The sequence below is a fragment of the Ixodes scapularis genome, unplaced genomic scaffold (genome assembly GCF_016920785.2).
Source record: "Ixodes scapularis isolate PalLabHiFi unplaced genomic scaffold, ASM1692078v2 PGA_scaffold5__190_contigs__length_132052651, whole genome shotgun sequence".
NCBI lineage: Eukaryota > Metazoa > Arthropoda > Arachnida > Ixodida > Ixodidae > Ixodes > Ixodes scapularis.
The window spans coordinates 77,417,170-77,437,621 of record NW_024609880.1 but is presented as its reverse complement, the minus strand read 5'-3'; the positions used below and the strand labels follow the sequence as shown (position 1 = coordinate 77,437,621).

At 44.5% G+C, this 20,452-nt stretch overlaps 2 protein-coding genes across 2 annotated transcripts in view; one reads left to right on the top strand and one right to left on the bottom strand.

The window, feature by feature from the left end:
* LOC8041242 (amine oxidase [flavin-containing] B) overlaps positions 1 to 1,935 on the top strand; it is a 48,714-nt gene extending 46,779 nt beyond the window's left edge. Inside the window, exon 15 of the mRNA XM_042294258.1 lies at positions 1,802 to 1,935. Coding sequence (XP_042150192.1) covers positions 1,802 to 1,879 — 78 coding nt within the window. The 3' untranslated portion in view covers positions 1,880 to 1,935. The remainder of the gene's footprint in view (positions 1 to 1,801) is intronic.
* Positions 1,936 to 2,610: 675 nt separating this feature from the next.
* The window catches only part of LOC8042659 (histone deacetylase complex subunit SAP130), a 70,355-nt gene continuing 52,513 nt past the window's right edge, over positions 2,611 to 20,452 (bottom strand). Inside the window, exons 18-23 of the mRNA XM_029989426.3 lie at positions 18,705 to 18,786; positions 15,520 to 15,617; positions 14,603 to 14,722; positions 13,989 to 14,092; positions 12,583 to 12,720; positions 2,611 to 5,285 (exon numbers count right to left, since the gene is read on the bottom strand). Coding sequence (XP_029845286.3) covers positions 5,136 to 5,285; positions 12,583 to 12,720; positions 13,989 to 14,092; positions 14,603 to 14,722; positions 15,520 to 15,617; positions 18,705 to 18,786 — 692 coding nt within the window. The 3' untranslated portion in view covers positions 2,611 to 5,135. The remainder of the gene's footprint in view (positions 5,286 to 12,582; positions 12,721 to 13,988; positions 14,093 to 14,602; positions 14,723 to 15,519; positions 15,618 to 18,704; positions 18,787 to 20,452) is intronic.

The following is a 20,452-nucleotide window of genomic DNA, read 5'->3' as shown; positions in this document are numbered from 1 at the left end:
GCCGCGAAGCGGCGTTTTCGGGTGGGCCAAATGGATTAGCATTTTTGTAATGAGCCGCCGCAGACTGTCGCCGCGAAACGGCGTAAGCGCAGCGCGGCCCCCGTTCTTCGCTACAACGTCGATTCGCTCAAATGTCGCTGTTCGCTAAAACATCATTCGCTCAAGCGATATGGACCCGTCCTGGTGGGCTCGGGATGGTTCCGCCCGCGGTGCCACGTGTTTCACAGGTGTAACAAGGACCGCCGGATGGACCAGTCATCAGAAAAAAAATTGGCGGGACCATTTCCACTGGGAAGATACCTCTTCTGGCTCCAAACTTCCTAAGCGCAACTCCACCTCCTCCCACGCAACTCCACCTCCTCCCACCTCTCCCACTTGCTCCAGCTCTCCAATCCTCTCCAACTTAGGGAGCCTACATACTCCAACTTGGTGTGTGGTGCTCTCAATTAGCACGTCTTGCAACTTGGATTCTTTCGTTTTGCATGATGTTGTGGTGTGGCAGCACACGGGTTGTAAAAATATGCAAAACTTGCGCGGCAGCTTTCTTTTTTTTTTGGTTATGCTCGCCGTTGAAGAAGCAACGTCTGACATTACCCTACTTTTGGCGAGGAAATGGCCGGACGGCCCTACAGCCCTACAATATACCATAAATGCCTAAAATACCCTACAAGTAGGGTAATTACCCTACGGTTGGCAACACTGGCTCTCGATGCAGCTGGACGAACCACGACCATCATCGGACGAACCGGAATCGTGAAGTCACGTGGTGCCTCGCTACGGATGACGAAACTTCCGGCTCAAACGCCGGTCACCTATTCGCAAGTCCATTTCGAGCCGTAAAAACACGTTTTCGTACGATATTGATGCTTAAATGTAGAACATACAAACAAAATATACACTTTCTAGGCTTGATTTTCGTGTAGACAACTATCATATCTACATTTGAACAAAAAATAGAAAAAATAAAAAATGGGTTTTTTGAGAAAATCAATTTCAAAAATGGTACTTTTTGGTTTTTGCATAATATTAACGTAAACGTACCGCAAAGGATATTTTAAACAACCAAGGCATTTTATAATAAATATGAAGAGCGTGTTTTGGGCTCTCCGTGGACATAAAAAAATATCGGTGTAACCCAAGTAGATCTCCAGTAATTAATTGTCAAAGTTCGTCAACAATTGACCGAGGAGGCGTTTTTGACATTTTTACAGAAAAAAAGCAAAAGGCCTAAAATTATTTCATGGTATTGGAGCCTTTTAAATATGTCCAAAGAGTGCTTCAAAAAAGATAATATAATGTGGACTGAAAATCCATGGCGGGAGATCAAGCGAAACATCCGACCCACGACGGGTGTGAAAAACACTGCTTTTCGCCGCGGCCTCTTTAAAAATTCATAAGTCGAGAACAAAAAATCCGACGAACTTGCGGTTTGTGTCGACTACGGTTTTAGAAAAGGCGCCATAACATATATTTTTTTCATCGAAATTGAAAATTCGACCCTTTTTGCCTGCACGATTTGAGATGAAACCACCCATATATATATATATATATATATATATATATATATATATATATACAATTTATATTATGAATGCCGGGGTGCGAGTTCTACATTTCTACATAGATATTTCTTCCTCAAATTCTTTAGCATGGCATATCGCAAAATCAAAATACCTCAAGAGCTGCGCTCTAATTTCGCATTACAGAAATTTGTATACATTGTTCAAATTTTTTCTTGGCATTCTTCCTTTCTTTTGATGCACATATCATCACAGAGATCAATTTTTATCTTGCCCTGCAGGATGCGCCCCTCATTCCCAGCTACGAGTCCTTCCAGAAAAGTCGCCCACTGTCCGACAGCTCATCATCTCCGCTTTGACTGCGGGGACCCTGGCGGATGCAACACCAATTTCAATAAATAACTGAATTACCGTAGTTTGAACTTGACACATACACTCCAGCCGTGCAGTAAGGCTGCCTTGGGTGTGCAGGCCAAGGTCACGGGTTTCGAGAAACAAGCAAGCTACAGGAGGGCACGAACGATGCAGATCTGTGTTCTTTGCCAACGCATTTCCGGAGTTGAAAAGGGTTGAAAGCCTTCCCGACTGTAAACCACCGACTAATTTCTTTTCACATTAACTGAAGAGCGTGTTAATTACATTGACTGGCAACAGAAAGAATAAATCAAACTCAAGACAAGAGACGAAGAACATAAGTTTGTTTTATTCTTTCTGCGGCCAGTTAATTTCTCTTCTAGCCATCTTATTGTAATGCCATTAAACAGCAAACAGTAGGGACAACAGATGCCAGCAGAATCCATTAAACTGTATGCAACAGAAAGGCAATGCTTATGACAAGCTGCTATGTTGGCTAATGCCATGTGATACTAACAGGCTAATGACTACAGTGTTAATAATTGGAGGAGGAAGGACTCTAGAGGCATAGATCTTGAGCAACTCTAGGAGGCCACGAAAAAGTAAAAGAATCCGTATTGATAGTCTTCCTTCATTTCCAGCTGGGCGTGCTCTTCGGAAAAGGCTGTATTGTATAACCAGTGTTTCGCAAAATGATTGCGACGCTTAGGAGAGTGACTGAAACCAAGACAGAACATACACATATTCTCTCTTTATGGGAGGCAGTCAGTCGAGAAGCAGGAAAATCACAGAATGTACATATGTAACAATGCATAAATTGGTAGTGCAATGAAATAAAGCAGTAAGAAATAATTCACATTAGAAAACATATACTATAAAAAATGACAGATGATACCTTACGCATCAAATGCACTGCCTGTAAACTCCAAGCAATGCACCCGAATTCGGCGGCTAGCACCTTCTCTAAAAGAGTGGATTTTTGCTTTAATTTTTTATGTATAAAACATGTATGACGAGACCTGGCTTTAAAAAAAAATACGTAAAACACAAACACTGTTTCTACAAGGATGAACATCAATAATTTTATGCAACAGGAAACAAAATCATAATTTTGGAATAAATAGTGTCTTACAGAGTAATTACAGTATTGAGCACAACACAATTTACAGTAAAACGCAGGAACTTGTGCATGAAATGAAGGTGAGAGATCCAAACAAATTTGTTGAGCAGCAACCTTTCCTGAGACATCGTCAGAACAGCTACAACAATTCGGAGCTATACTTTGCTTCCCCATACGTATCAGCGAAGCCAAAACTACAAAATGAGCCTCATGCTGCAAATATGCCTGCCATGCACGAGCGCTCAAGCAGTGCAAGTGCTATTCAAGGAAACATGCTCATGCTTAAAGTTTTGACTTCGCTCACACTGGAGACAACATGGGGTATAGAAGTAGATATTTCTAGCTTAGAATAATAGCCAATATTTTTACATTGCACTGTGCTAGTGCAAGGAGCACATAGCAGTCATAGATAGTGACTACAAAAACACAGCGGGTGGGCACGCTTGCTGGCTTATTACACGCCCGAAACTTGTACTGCCTGACAAATTGTGCATCTTGTGGGAAGTTCATGCTCAGCCCATTTCATGGTTGGCTCCAAAAGGTACACGAACACTGAACACCAAACACATATCAAAAGTCACTCGACATACAAACTGGCCCAAAACACGCGTTCGATTCAACCAATGATTTGTACACGTCAGGCCCAGGAGGGCCCAGAAAAGCAAAGCTTATCCCTCTATCGTACACAATGAAATGAGCGTAAGAACGGAAAATGATAAAAAGAGGTCACAGCTGCCATACATACGTATGTTTTGTGCCAGCAAAGCACAAACAAGCTTTAAAACGGTAATGCCTGGATGGTATGATACAGTGCAGAACTAACCACGATAAATCGGTGATGCGTGTAAGAACATGTGTGACGGTGTCGCGTGTCTTAGGGTGCCAGATACGCGAGTTGTGACAAACGTGTAGAGTCGTTTCTACAAGACGTCATTGTCAATCGGACAGATATACGTGGGATAAAAAAAATATTGCAGGAAAGCAAAGGAAGGTCACGTGCGATCTGTACACATTAACGTGGCTGTACAAGCTAAAAAAGGATCCGTTTTCCGCTATACAACCTCGCTGCAACTCACATTCGCAACTACTAGGTACATGTTGAGTTGTTGGGTTACACGAACAAGGCAATCTCTCACACAGTCCCTCGCCATAATCACTGCTGCAGCAATGTCTCTTTTCTTTCTTTTCATCGCTTTGGCACTGGCATTTTGCCATCCCGCCAAAGAAGTTCAGACGTGCTTCCATATTTTCCGTTACCCCGTCACAAACACGTTCCAGTGTCGCAAAGTGAGCCGAGCTTTGTCTGCGTGACTAACAAACGACACATGGCACTAAGGACGCTTCCGCGTCACACCCTCATTCACACAGCTCTCGCATGCACGCACATAGCAGCACCCACTCTAATGTGTTATGCCATCAAATGCACACCTACGACAAGCCCTTAAGGCTCTTTTCCCGGTGCAGACGCCTTCTTGCGAGATGTTTGTCGGACTTTGCGCGCTACGCACAGGAAGAGAAAGATCACGTGAAGGGAAAGGGCAAAAACTGAGGTAGGAACGAAATGACAGGAGGCATCAACTTCTTAACTTAGTGCACACGCTCAACACAACCAATGCGTTACGAGTAAAACACAAATGATGACCGGGAACAATGCTTGGCAAAGCACGACTGCTCACAAAACGGCAAATGTGAGGAGTGACCAAAGCACCGCAATGGCACAATTGTACTGCATTCCCAACCTCCGGAGCAAGAGCAGACTATGGGACAAGGTAGGCTGTCCACATGCACAGCGGTTACAATCCGCAGCCGGCTCGCACAGCCAGCTCCCCGCAGCCGGCTCACCGCAGCCGGCTCACCGCAGCCGGCTCACCGCAGCCGGCTCACCGCAGCCGGCTCACCGCAGCCGGCTCACCGCAGCCGGCTCACCGCAGCCGGCTCACTGCAGCCGCTTGCATCAACGTCCGAGAATCATGTTAGTACCACGTTGGCCGTAGGCCTTGCTTTAAAAATAAGGACGCTGATGATGCACTTGACAGATGAGCAACAAAGGGGGGTCAGGGTTTTCTACAGAGTCTGTCGACAATGAGATGTGATGTAAAAGATGCTTTTAAAAGGAGAGGTGAGGGAGGGTGTTGGGGCGGTCACATCTTCTCTCGCTTCTTGAGCGGCCGTTTACTCACATACTTGCCGATGATCTCAACAATGCGTGGCTTGTGTTCTAGCACCTTGAGCACTTGCTGCTTGGCCTCCGTCACTTGGTCCTGCACTATTTTGCTGCGCTGCAAGTTACCCTGGGGAACCAAGCAAAAAAAAGGACATTGTGAGAATTATAGTCCTTCCTTTTCGAAATCGAAGGACTCGGGAGTGAGACAGAAACGCCCCTCATGATCCCGAAAGATGAGCGGACAGATTGTGATTTGAAGTGATTCAATATGGATGAAGCTCTACTGAGGATACTAAGAAACTCCAAGACTTACACGTAACCAAGCTCAATTTAAATAATCAAACTTGGTTACATGGCTTGGTGCTAATCTTGAACTTGCAATTTTGAGGGGTGCACCCAAATCATCCTCAGAGTTTCTATTGGGACAAGACTAAAAAACCAACTGCAAGAGTTATTTTTCTAGAAATAATAGATGCCCAAAAGCCCGCCTGTTTTGTCAAACGGTATTTACATTTTTTGACAACTTTCAAGAAGACAAACAAAGGCATGTAGGCAAATTTAAGATTATCCCCACTCTTCCTTAAAGGGGAACTAAGGAGGATTCTGCGATTTCTGAGCGGAAAGTGGGGAGTCCCGACCTTTCTGCACACTTTTTATAAAGAAATCGGTATTGCTTGATTGTAATTTTTGGATTTTTAGGATGCTTAGGAGCCGTAGTATGAGTTATGACCAAGAACAGATGATCGCAGAATCCTCTTTAGTGTCCCTTTAAAGAGGGGTGGCAATGATCTCCGGACTTCAGTCAAAAATTTGTGGAAGTTGCCCTCTGACAATCTGAAGTAAAGAACAGAAAATCGATTTCGCCTGCGTGTCCTAGTTGTTGTAAAAAAAAAAAAAGATAAATTGGCATTTCTGGCACCCCTCAACTCACTCCCAGCCTTCAGGATCACACCTAGTCCCCATCCTAGTGACGTAACTCGGGGTGCCGTGTAGCTTCCCGTGTGCTCCCTTGGAGGGCGCTTCCTCTCCCTCTCTCTGCTGACATTAGCGGGCGTTATGCTGAAGCTTAGAGCCGAGCGAGGTCACGTAATCTTTTCGCCGTAGTTCCCTCGGCTGCCACTAGTGGCTGCAGGTGGGGGAAAAAGCTAGACTTTTGCTTTGCAATTATGCAGCGATATTGTGGCATTTTTTTTTAATGAAGGAGATGTTTTCTTTATTCTCCAGGACACGATAAACAATGTAAAAATAACGAGATGCAAACTCTTTTAGTCCTAAAATCGTTGCACCCCCCCTTTAACGAAAAACGTAAGTCCCAGAAACAAACTTTTTATTTTATTTTAGAGATGTCACAACGAAATGTTTAGGGCATGTATATAACACCAACATAAGCGTAACTGCACAGTTTCATGGTCCTGTGCTTGCTAGGTGTCAAGTTATGGAAGTTTGTCACAATTGCTCATTTGCTTCTGTTGTTTTGGGCCCGGAGAATTTGCAAAAACTAGGTTCAATATTATCTTTACAAAAAATATTTCGTGCAATATTGAATTTTATGTTTTTGGTCATACCCACATCCATCAAGTTTAATGTGTTTATTATAAACTCTTGACTCAATCTATCCAAAAAAAGAAAATTGTCATGCCCACAAAATGTTACTTAGAAACAGAAAACAAGAAATAGCACCCAAATCCCGTCAATAGTTCTAAAGATATGGTGCTCTTAAGACCACCGAAAGAAAAAATGAAATACCACTTTTACAATTCTCTGTAATGCCGAATTAGAGCGCAGCTCTTGAGGAGGAGGAGGAGAGGGTACAGAGGAAAGGGTATGTCCCTCCTCTCCCTCCTTTGCTCCCCCTCCCATTTAGCGGACAATTTTGGTTAAATTTCCCACTAAATATAGAGAGGGAATTCTTCCGCTAAATTTAACGAGGCATTTTTTCAGTTAAAAATTTTTTTCCGCTAAATTTAGCGGGGAAATTTTTCCGATAAATTTAGCAAGGAAATTTTTTCGTAGCAGAATGATTTGTTGGTTTAGCTGGTTAAACATTACGAAAACAAAAAAGCGCGAAAGACAAGGACAAGAGGGAGACTACAGAGGACAAGTGCTTACTCGCAAGTGAAGTTTTCATTTCAGAAGATGAGGAAGACGAAAACATTAAAGACTCTAACATTGAAAGTTACAAATATTTATGAGAAAGGAGTGAAATGATCTGAAATGACTGAGAATTAAAAAAAGGTAAAAAAGGAAATTAGTAAAAACCAAAGGAAACGGTGGGGCATGATTAAAATAACAGTGAAAAAAAATTATGAAAAAAAGAGAAAGAGGAAGGTAAACCAAATTAAGAATATCTAAGGGAAATATTTCATGTACTCTAATTCTTTTGATGACAAAGCCACCGATGGAGCACTGATGCAGGCGTCTCCTTTGGTCGCAATGACCAGCCTCAAAAATCTCGCAAGTTCGCTTATCTGGACACTTTTTTAGAATCCTGGTGCTGGACAGTAGCAGGGCGCATCCGCAGTCCCTCACATGTAGAGCGAGATGCCTCGACGAAGAGGATTTTAGAGATAGCGCATGTTCTCCGAGCCTTACGTTGATGCATCTTCCCGACTGTCCCACATAAACCTTCCCACAGGCGAACGGGATCAAATACACTTCTCCGCTGCAACAGTTGACGTATTTGTTGCAGCGCCTAACACCGCATTTGTCAGGCTTTGTGCGCGGGGTGTTGACTTTGGGGCAGAGCTTTTTTTAGCTGGTCGGGGGCTGAAAACACAACCGGCACATCGTATTTAGAGGCAATTCCCTTGAAGTTATGAGAGATGCGATGGATATAAGGGACGACCACCGGTCGACTTCTTTTTTCTCTACTACTCTTGCTTGTTCTGTTTGGTTTTATCATACATTCAACAACGTCAGACAGGATGGAGGTGGCGTAGCCTGACGCCTTGAGCCTTGATACTTGCGCGTCAAAGCTTTCTCTTGCTGAATGAATGCAAGACTTTAGTAGCGTGAGCTACACTGGCCGAGGTTGAGCAGTTTCGTATGGCTCCTGGAGAGCCGTGCTGCGCATGCGCGAGGAGCAGTGAAGTCACACGGCGCACAGCTGGCGTGCCGGAGCCGCCGCGCGCGCCTCCCCGGTCTGCGCATTCCAGAGAAGTGATGTCATAGCCGCGGCAGACACACTGGCGCCGCCGCATGCCCAGTTGTGCGCCTCCGTTGCGCAGTAGCCAAGTCTGACACTGCACCAGAGCCGCTGGATAGCGCCTCTGATGTTATTTCAGGGCAGCGCTCAAATAACTAGACACAATGCCTCCTTTGACTAGTTTTGAGTGTGCAAATTCATATTGGAGTATTCGTTTCTTGGATCTAGGTGAATACATCCAACAAACATTGTCATTTTGAAAGGTGAGTCGCGTATCAAGAAATTGGAGGTTGTTGTTAGTCTGAGTTTTGTGGGTGAAGTTCAATTCTTGGGTCTGGCCTAAAAATATGTTTTTGATGATGTTGATGCCGTTTTCGTCAGGGATTTTTGTCATCAGCAAGAGATAGTCGTCAACATATCTAAATATGCGTGCAACTGGAAGGGAGGTCAAACCCTGGAATATGCCCCTGTCACACTTTCGCTCTTCTGGACCAGGTTACGCAGTGCTATCCCCATCCTCTTCTGAACGAGGTTCAGGCATTCTTCCTTGACGATGGGGAGTATTCCATAAACATTCTCTTTTACCAAGGCTGAGTAAGTCCTGCTGTCACCGTCGGAGATGAGCGTTGTTTATCGCAGGTCATGCTTCTCAACGGATCGCTTGAAAAGGGTCAAGCCTGCTTCCACTTCCATCTTCCCTGATCTGGCGTCGGTGTTCTGGCATACGTGGTGCTGGTGCCAGTTTTCGTACCCTTGGTCTACAGGCTGCAGTCCTGTGCGACATCAGCAATATTGATGGCGCAAGATGCAATTTAGTTGGCAGTAACCTCCTCTCCACTTGCTTAAGGGGAACACTACTCCGGAAGGCTAACTTTTGAACCGTTTGTCTTATTTGCATGAAATTTGCAGGGTGTACTCATAGCACTGGACAAAGATGCTGTGGAAATTTTCAACCCTATAAATTTATCCCACAATGAGTTACATAAAAGTTCATAATAAAAAAGTGTATCTGCTGAGGAAAGCTATCGTTTAGAAAGAATAAGGAAAGTGGCCAGTTTTTTTGCTGGAACATACAGCAGAATACTTGCTTCACACGACTATGAAAAGAAATTTCATAAATTATAAAATTTATTCACAAGAAAATGTGGAAAAAACGTTTTTTTGTGTACATGTGATTTAAAAGAAACAAACTTTTCATAACAAAAGAGCATAAAGATGCAGAAAGTAAGTTCACAGTCGTGTTCTCCAGAAAATTTAAATAGAGAAAAACCAAAATATATCTGCAAGCATAATTTGATTATGAAATGATAGCTTCCTTGAACTGATATTTGACACTAAAAAGTAGGGTTGTGCGAATATTCGAAATTTCGAATAGGAGTTCCGAATATTGCACTATTCGATATTCGCTTTGAGAAGAACTGCACTATTCGCGTTTTTCGAAGTGTTGATTGCGGCAAGTTAGCCCCTTGAGTGTGCTTCTTACCAAGCACCGGTGCGCCGTGGAGAAGAAATACCCGCGGAAGCGAGCTCCGCGGGTGTTGCTTCTTTGCATTACGCCGGTGCTTGGTAAGAAGCGCACTCAACGGGGTAACCCGCCGCGATAAACACTTGGAAAAGTAGGAATATCGTAAGCGCGTGCTTGGAGGAAAAGCATACTTTCAAAGCGGTATGGTGCACCCGTGCCGACTGTATTTGAAAATAAATGGAAACTGTGAATTTGTATATCTACATTGTAGTGAAAATTTCAAAATTAAACTGTTAAGCAAGAGTACACTATATTAGGCAGAGAGGCCCTTACAAACTGCATTCATCATGCACGATTCATTCTTTTTTTTTAACTCGAGATTAAATAATGAATATTTTATAGAGCAAGATTTGTAAATTCACTCAATTGGGTATAGTTGACCATCTTTATAGGATTAATTTTATGTCAAATCCGTCGTTTACTTGCCATTCCAAGACACCAGACCTTCCAGGTCACAGTCAATAATATAGATAGATTAAACTTAGCCTACAAATGGACAAGTGGAACAACCTTCACACGCTTAGCTGGGTTTTCATCTAAGCGTTATGCAGTGGTAGTGAAAGCAACTATAAAAACGCCAAAGAAAAAAAAAACAAAAAAAAAACAAGGACAAGGAAGTGACAGACAAGAGCGCTCTGTTTACTTCCTCGTCCTTGTGTTTTTTGGCACTTTTTTTAGATGATAATGGACCAACTGGCCTAAATCGCTATCTCAGGGGTAGTGAAAGGCGTGGAAAAACTATTCGATAGTCGAATCGAAAATATTCGGCCAGAACCACTATTCGCTTCGAACTCAAAATCCACTATACCCACAAGACTACTAAAAAGTGAAGCTGAGATAAATGCAGAAGTTTCATGATGACGTTTTAAAAATTTATTTTTGCGTCTTAAATGTCAGAAATTCTTTCCATCAGTGTAGGTGATGTCTTCCTCAAACTTCTTCTGATATACTGACATTGCTTTCAGCTATTTTCACTTGTGGATGACAAGTGCTAAGCAGTGCAGCACACCTCACCAACATATAAAGAATAATTATTTTTGACATTGTTTGTCAGTGCACAATGACAAGACTTTGTGAGTGTGTTCTTTGTTGTCCATACATGCCAAAACTTTGCAGTTCTGAATATGCATTTTTTTTTAAAAAAAGGTGCAATTCGAGGTAGTGTCCCCCCTTAATCTCTTGGCATTTCGGGCGTGTGGAGGAGACGTGGACGTGGTCATCACGCTGAGGTGGAAAGAGTGTATGACCATCTCGCTGAGGTGGAAAGAGTGTATGACCGTTTCGTGACGTCATGGATTTTGCGAGCAAAATTTAAAATAAATCTCGCGCTGTCAATATTGCTTTAAAAAATTTTTTTTTCGCTTAATCATTTTTTTACACGCGTGTCCCAAAATCAGATTGTCTAAAGCAGTGGTCCCCAAATAGGGGTCCGCGGACCCCAGGGGGTCCGCGAAGCCACTTTTGGAGTCCGCAAGACCCTCAACAAAATTTTTTTTTTTTTTTTTCTTTTTAGTTGGCACGTTTTTTGTAGTTTGAAGCGTGAGTGTGCCACGTATTGATGAACTGACCAGAATGAAGTGATGTGGCACCTTTGTTTTATGTTTTTCTGTTACGTAGCAATGAAAGGCACCTGTTTCATGCTCCAGATGTGTTAACTTACTAACGTCCCCCCCTCCCTCCCTCCCTCCCTCCCTCCCTCGCCCCCCCAGGGGCGAGGGGTCCCCCATCACTGCCAGCAGTCCGCAAGGGGTCCCCGACACATCCATGGCTGGGAACCACTGGTCTAAAGAAAACATTTCTTTTTTTTTTTTCAGGTGCAACTTTGATCCATAATTTCGAATTTCAGATTATGACTGTTTTCAGCTCAGTTAGTGTCCCTGAACTACGAGGTAAAATTTTTTTCCTCAATGTTGTGTGTAGTTTTATAAACATCACGGCTTAACCTTTGGTTTTGGGCATCTATGGCAACACCGAAACTATCTGCTAGAGAGGGATGACAACACTGATAACGGCTGCACGGCCGTGACGTGACATCACGGTGGTGCTGCTGTACGCGTCCCCCAGAGTTTCTTGACTAAAAGCTAACTCGCTTGCCACCCGCTAAAGAGCAGCTGGTCGCATTTTTAAAATCGGTTTTCGTGGAGTGTGCGGCTTCACTTTCACGGAATATTTTGACCGTGATCACATTTCATGCCACTAAAGTGACCAGTCATTTGATTTGGTTTCATTTTGGACCAGAGTCGCCATTTAAGCATCACATTAAAATGTATATACCGTAATATCCCGAGAAATAGCCCACCTAAAGTCGAGAGCAAATCGGGTGAAAATATGGAGTGGGTGAACTTTCGATGTACAACCGAGAAAAGTTGAAAAGAAAAAAAGTATTTTTTTCGATTGTGCTTTCCTGCCAAACTTGTTATCAGGTGAGGGACAATGAAGCAAAGACGGCTGTACTTCCCAGGCAGCAATGTTTGCTGGTAACCTAGTCGCATTTACGCCGAGGTAATCACTGATCTGAACACTACGATGAGTGGGAGTGATTAAAAGATTATATAAAATCAAGCTAAATATAAAAGTGAGTTATCTTTCAGGGGTGGGGTATTTCTAGAGATATTACGGTATGTATATATACAATATTTTTAGAGGTGCACTATTTTCCAATGTCATCGCTCATTAAAAACCATTGGCAGATTTAAAAAAAAAAAAAAAAAAGACAGTAACTTAGGTGGGAGTTTGAAGAAAATCTCTTCCTACCTTGATGAGATCGTTTATCTTGCTGAGTATTCGCTCCTCGTCAACGTTGAGGGGCTTGGTCTGTATTGCGGGTGGCTTTTCCTCAATGAAGTCGAGCAGCTCAGACAACTTGGTGTGCACGGTGTCTTCCAAAAAATACTGCGTGGAACAAAAAAAAACACACACAAAAAAAAAGCCATTTTGTTTTTTGTTTGCCACAATGTTCTCACTGTCTGCCCAAATTTTCAAGGATGTCAATGCTCTTATGAACTCAGAAAAGTACAAAGGTAATAAAACCATAAAATTGGTCGGAAAATCCTTAAAAAATACAAAAAGGCGGTCATGTGCAGAAATGAGTTTTATGAGAAACGCAGCCAATACTCTAGTTTGGGGGTTGTGAAACTTTTCGATCTCAAAGGATGCCAATCTCTCTCGAACAGCAGCGGAGGAAAGTCATCCTAGTGTTGGCATGGACATAACAAAATGCTTTAAAAGCTTACAGACCTTGCAAAGATCCATGCACATACTTACTAAGGAATACTTGCCACATAGTAAGGTGTAAATGGATGGCTCAGACCTTCTCAAAGAATGCTTAAACTGGGAGAACACTCTATGCTTAGGTACAGGGATGGCCAAGAAATTTTGGAGCTCGGAGAACTCTCGAGAGTTCTTATGCCCGAGTCCCACTAGAGCAACAAACAGAAACAAACAACAGCGACAAACATCAAACGCATGCAGCACGCTCGCGATGGTACCTTTGGCAGGCGCTTAGTCGTTCGGAGCTCGTGAAGAAAGCACGAGTGATTGCAAGCCTGCCAAGGTTACCCTCGCGTGCATGATGCTAGTGTTTGAGCATAGCCCCCTTTTCTACAAAGCCTGTCAAGTTGCGAAAGACTCTGGCTTGAAGCTTGTCTCTGTCGTTTGTTTCTGTCTGTCGCTCTAGTGTAGTGGGACTCTGGCATTAGGGAAACCCTTGGGTTTTCAGGGACTCCGCCTCTAGTTGTGCATCAGTCTTCCTGGCACTGGTTGTCGTCTCTTTTCAAAACGTTGCCTTGTCATTCTTTTTTCCCTTTTTCTTTCTTGCGACGACATTGAAGATTGAGGCGAGCAAGCATGGCGTGGAGTGACTCGTAGTATGTCGTCAACACGCGACACGTGCAGTTGGTGTTTGTGGCGCAGGAGTTTGGCAGCTGGCCAATTGGGCTAACTCTCCTAGCCTCCACTGTGCTAGGCCCTAGGACATAATGAACGCTCGAAAAATCCTGAGCTAGCTTTATAAATATGCAATTCTGCATTCCTCATTTTTCTAAAAATAAATAGTAGCAGAGATCTACATATGCATTTGGACACGACTGCACTGCACATGTGCCTTGCAGCCGAGACAGAAGTGAAAAAATAATGTGGTATCAATGAAAGCGCCGACTCACCACTTCTTCCATCTGAGAGGTCAGGTGGAACACTTTCCAGCCATTGGCCTTCTGAAGCACACCCTTCTGATTGGCCAGGTCATTAACAGTCTGCTTCTTGTCATCTGCAAAGAAGCACAGCAGCCTTAGAGCAAGATGACAAGAGGCAAGGCAATGCAGATGTCGGACCTGCTTCCTACAGGCAGGCATCGCAGGAAAATGCGGACATTAGTGTTTAAATAAATTGTACTTGAGAGAATTACGCTAGATAGGTGAAAGGCTAGACATCAGTGTTGAAAGCTCAATGCACACTTCAACGAAACTTACCACAAATGATTCTTAAGGAAAAAATGATGATAGTGTAAGTCTGACCCTAAGCAAGTGTAAAAGGACCTAACAAAAGGTTAAACAAGTGGGAAAATCGTTAAATTTTGGATACTAATATATGTTTCAGATATAGACTGGAATAGGTGAGATTACTCAAGTGACCACAAACAGACCAAGACCCACTGGACTCAAGTTGACTGCAATCAAACTAGAACTTTAGAGCCACACCAAAGCGTTAATGGGGAGCACATCCTTTTTTTCGGGTATAGTGACACAGCAGCGGCCCATATCAAACAAAGAAAACAGACCTTTAGGCTTGACGTCGGTGTGCCTTGCGAAGTGGTTTTGCCGCGTTTTCCAGCTGTGCGAGTAACTTGTCAGCAGCGACATGCTGGGGCGCTTGCAGAAGGCAACACACTTCACATCTTCTAAAAGAAAAAAGAAAAAGAAAAAATTGGTTACTGCAAGTATGTTTTGTTTTGCCTTGTGATGAACTGCAGTGGATGCTACGAGCTAATCCCAGCCAATCTAGCGCCCTAAACGTATTGTGCAGCTGCACGCCACACACGTCATTACAGACCTCCCAAAGGTCAAGCGACACTTGCGTGGCATTGAATTGGCCTCAATTACTTGTAGCGACCTCTGCGGATCATCATAAGGTGGAATGAGAAATACAGTAGAGGCATCTTCCTCACAATTCCAGATCAGTTTCCAAACTAAAAAGATTGCCTAATTTCAATCTTCAAGGGCCAGCCACTCAGAAAAACAGTTTGCAACACAAATCGTCCACAGCCCGTAAACCTTCGGTCAGTTGAGGACTGGATTTGAAGGTTGAGAAGCTACTCGTGCACCGCAACTCTGAGCATGCGGAGTGCAAGCTGGCACCGCAGAACACTGGGATCCTGGGCTCGATCCCCACCCACTTGGATCTAGATAAGAATTGTATTCGCGTGCGGTCATGTAGTCACCACTTAGAGATGCATGTTACAGACTCAAGGCTAGCAGCAGTCATATTGCACTGGCTACATTCCTCATCGACGACGGCAGGAACGTCAGATGCCTCTTGAGGCACACTAACTTCCCACCGTTCAAACGTCTGTTTAACAAGTCTAACTTCGACCTTTTTGCTGTTCAGGTTGAACGAAGGAAGCGGCTTCTGACCCCTGTCAATCTGTCCAAGTTACAATCAGAAGTTGCGACCGCTAGACGGTGTAGAAAGACTGACCACTCCTTGGTAGTTCCCTCCTAAGATTCTCTCGGCTCTCCCGCTCCAGGTCGTCGTCACCGTCGGTCGAGTGTGTGTCCAAGAGCTTGTTCGCCAAACTGGAGGACCCAAAAAATTGCTGTCATCAACAATACCATCATCTTAGACACCTAAATTGCAATCTACACTCCCCAACTTTTGCCCTCTGTATAAAGAGGAGACATACCCGGGCTTGCCCACATTTTTATTGTAGACATAAAAATGACGCAAGTACAAATGCATCAGTAGCCGAAGGTGATCTGGATTTTTTTCAGAGATTTTTACAAGCTTTTCTTCGTGGTCAAACATCGAAAGCTGCCCACCACACTTTCTAGTATGATTTTCACTCACTCACCACATTTACCCAAATCTCGTCCGCCCAGCAAATGATGACGCACAGAAAACCTTTGGACGTTGTAAAGCAGACTGTGCTGGGACATCAGTATAAAATTTATATATTTGGGATCCCAACAGAGATCTTATTTTTTAGCGTCCAATATGATTTGCACTTCGTCATTGACTCTTCTTTTGTTGATCATTACAGTTTGGTTTGTGGGAAAGGTCTTTGATCACAAATTGTGGGCCTGTGAACAAGTGAAAACGGTAGATGGGCAGACAGATGATGTATCATAAATTTATAGTACTAGTTGTTACTTGTGATAAGAGTTGCGCCTTCTGATATGTGCCAGCTGCTCGGTTTGTAAGTTTGCAGCCGATGTCGCGATGCAATACCGCAAAGTTACTTTACATCTCTGTATATACTGTTTTAAAGTGAAGTTGTTGAGAGCTAGGGTCCCCTCGATTTTTCGTGAGCAGCAACTAAAATCTCTACACTCACACCACAGCAAGCGCCACATGCGCACGCCTTCCCCGTATAAAAGATTCGAAGTAAATAGCCAAAATAAAGCGTTGACGAACACGCCTGCAAGATGCCATTTGTTTTAGGCTTTTGCTTTAGAACAGTTACTGCTGCAGATGCCGACACGTCGAACCCCATTCCCTGCATTCTCCTTGACGCTTGGGTAATTTAGCAATAGGTCTATTTAATAGATTAGTTATCAATAGACACCATTTTCAAGCCCAGTAGACTCTCAGGTAGATAATAAAGGTTTCTCAGAGATTTGCCGCTGTGCGATTTGTGTCGGCCATGCCCACGCTCGCACCGCCCTCTCTTTGTCGTCGTTCCAAGCGCTTGCGTGCCTAGCTTCCTTTCCGTCCGCTCTCCTGGGGTGGCGGTCCCGTCACGCGTGTCTGCTTTCCTTCGGCTTTTCGCAGCGGATCTGTGTTGTATGCGCTAAGCGGCTTCCCTGGTCATCTACCTTCACACAGTGGAATGGCTCATGATTTCTTTGGCTCAATTATAATTTTTTTCACTAATGTAATGCATAGACTTGAACGGCACGTAACTAGGGGGGGTGTCAGGTGTCGGAACACCCCTGATATTTTACTTTATATTATATGTATATATATCAATTATTATTATTATAGTGTGTGTGATTGCACTGGAACATTGAAACACCCCCCGAAAATATTTTCTACACTGCTTGGCGTATCTGTTCAGATGATCCACTGTCCTCCCTGGGTCACTCCCTTTCGTTGCCACTCGACGACAACGCCTTTCACGCCGCCGCTCATGTTGCTGCCCGTACTGCTGTCGGTTTCCCACAAGGCATTGTCTTGAGAGCCGTCGACACAGATTGGGATGCGGCACTTCTTAAACAATTTTGCCACAACATCAGCTCTGATCCAGTTCCACGCGTTTAAGATCCACGTAGCGACCGTTGATGGAGAGGCTTTCTGCAGAACTTCCAGTCGGTATTGCGAATCCACTTTTTGTATTCCTTCCGCAAGCTTTCTTTGAACGGCTCGTTGACGGATACGTCGAGGGGTTGCAGTACCGACGTCATTCCAACAGGCACCGCCACCAAGTCGCCAGTTGCTGCGCTCAAGTTCTTCCTTCACCTCCGGGGTCGGGTGACCGCGGAACGTATCGAGCACGAGAGTTGACATTGTGCCTTCGGGTGCGACGAGCAACGCTCCGGAGCACTTCCGGCACACAACACGAATCCGGTCGAGCATAGACTCTCGGGTCATCTGGCCCTTTCCTCGACTCTGACGACGCTGTGTTCCGGGAAGGTTTCGTTTTTGGGCATGTCCCTCCGTGATGACGTAGAACGGCAGCTTTCGGCCGTCGGCTGTTAGGCTCAACATTGCCGTCGCACGCAGCTTTTCGTGGCCAGTGGTCCGCACTCCAAAATTGTGCATCCCCACTTCGTTTACCGTCGATGTCCTCGGCACGTCGATCTAAACGGGCGTCTCGTAGGCGTTGCCTATCTGACCGGTCCATAGCTGGACTCTATGTGCAGTTTCATTCTGTAGCGCTGGAAACTGACGAGTTTATCCTCAAAGTCCAGCGGCAGCTTCAAGCATATCGTTGCGCGACGCCGCAGTCTCTTCATCGTGTACTTGACCCATCCTCGGCTTGCGCAGAACGCCGTGTGGAAAATCTGCGTCCTCTTTGCAATCATCCCCGTCGCTTTCCCTAGGATGGCGTCTGCCGCGACAACGGAGCAGCTGCATCTTTTGCCAAGGACAAACTCGCACATGTCGTGTTTAAGTGTAGGATGCCGGCTCCCACGTGGCTTATTTAAGTTCTTAAAAGTTGCAGCGCCCTTCGGAGATCAGTCGCCACTGTTTGCGCCAGCGAATCCTCCGCAAACACGGTCAACATTCTCTTAAAATTAGCCGTACAAGACGATTGCTTTGTTCTCATGTTGATCTCGATCGAAAGTACACGAACGAAACGAGAAAGTACAAGACGTGAAGCGAAAAAAAACAAAGAAAGAACAACACGAGACGCGCCAAGCAGCTTTCAGTTTGAAAACATGTCCAACGTGTCTCGCTCTCGCCCTCCCGGGGCGGAGCCGAACCAAGCAAGCCGCTGCGTCGAGTGCCGCCATCTATCGGATGGCATTGAAACTGAGCGCAAGCAGCCCAGAGTCTCCCGCCGTGCACAGACGCCACCGACGCTCGCCTGGCTCAGCCTTAATGGAGCGAGGGAAACCCCACAAAATTTCACAAAAAGGGGGAGGGGGGTGCTTAAATCGAGGGGGTGCTTAGAATCGCGAGAATACAATTACATGCAAAAGAATACAGAGGCCACTCACAGCAGCTGCTTCCTTGGCTTCTTGCGAGGCGAGGCCTCCACTGCGGTGCTTGGGATGGGAAGACTCGCTGAATTGCCATTGGCTGCGGTTATGCAAAGGTATTGTAGGAAAACGTCAGTGCAAACAGGTAAACCAAAGACCTAGCATTGGAAATCACTACAGATCCCTTCCTGTCCCGCACGACAGACAGTATAAAGCAGTGGTCTCCAACTCATTTGAGTAAGAGGGCAGATACCCCACACCGAAAAGGTTGAGGGCCAACGTAAGACAAGGGGTGGGGGGGGAGGCAGGGTTAACTTGCTGCAACATTGCTTGGAAAGGCATGAATATCACAATTAGGTGCTTGGGACAAGACCACATTTACAAAGTAGGATGGTGGACGCATGTGCCTGGTGCATTTAAAAAGAAACAAAAACTTCCTGGATGTTGATGCCTACGATGCAGTAAAATTTTCAAAATTAAATAAACTGTGGCTGTTATGCAAGAGTTCATGTTAGGCAGAGATGCCCCAACAAGCTACGTTCATGATTCGTGATTATATTCTTTTTTTTTTTCAGATTTGAGATTAAAGAAAGAATATTTGCATATGCAGTGCAATCCACTTATAACAATATTAATGATGTCCGAAAATCTGATCGTTATAACCGAGTATCGCTGTATATGGACTGCGCCTCTAAAGGTCCGAAATATTACCCTCCTTGCTCCCCGATGCCAAAGGGTACTCACCAGCATCGAGTCGATCAGGTTATGAAAGATGAGCCGTGAAACATTATATCTTCTGCTTCTCGGAGACTTTAATAAGTAGAGAATGAAATATGCTACGCATGCTCAAAAAAGTCAGAGATTTCCGTTTGCTTGCACGGAAGCCGCAGCTTGACGATCGCGGTTTGCATCATATCGAGTTTTTGTGCGTACGCTAGCGACAGTCCTTTCGACTGAACAAAACCGATCAGCGAATGAATCACGAGCAGGGCACCTTGCGTGGACATGGGAGGTGGATCACTGTCGTCGTCACTACCGCTGCTGTCGTCGCCACCGCCATTCGTTGCAGAATTTGTTGTTTGACGTCGAGAGAGATCGCTTTACATTTCGTTGAAGCCAACTTGCGCAACGCCCAAAGCAACAAAGAAAAAGCTTACAAGCTGCGGCGTATGCAAACGTCACGCACCTCGCTGGTTACGATGATGATGATAATGCTCCGCTTGAGACCGCACGCAGCGCCTTCTCGCGGAGTATTCGATGCGCCCGTTCGCGATGATACCGTCCCATTTCGGCAACCGATGCCGATTTCGCCACCGTTTCCGCGACGCATTTCTTCGCTTTTTTTTTTTTCTCGTTTTCAGCTTAATTTTTGTAATAAATATGTTCTAGGTGGAATAGTTTTATCGCTGTATCCGGTATACCAAGGAAAATCGCATCGCTATATCTGGGCTTTTTACATGGACAAAGTGCAAAAATGTATAGTTCCAAACAAACTGATCGTTATAAGCAATACATCGCAATATGTGGTATCGTTTTAAGTGGACTGCACAGTAGCAAGATTTGTAAATCCACTCAATTAAGTACAGCTGGAGACCTCTATAAGCTTAATTCAATGCCAAATCCGTCATTTACTTACCATTCCAAGGCATCGGACTTTATGAGGTCACAGTCCATAAAAGAATGAGATTAAAATGAGTTTGTAAATAAACAGGTGGAAGTTGGAAACAACTTTCACGAGTTTAGCAAAGCTTTCACTTAAGCTTGGT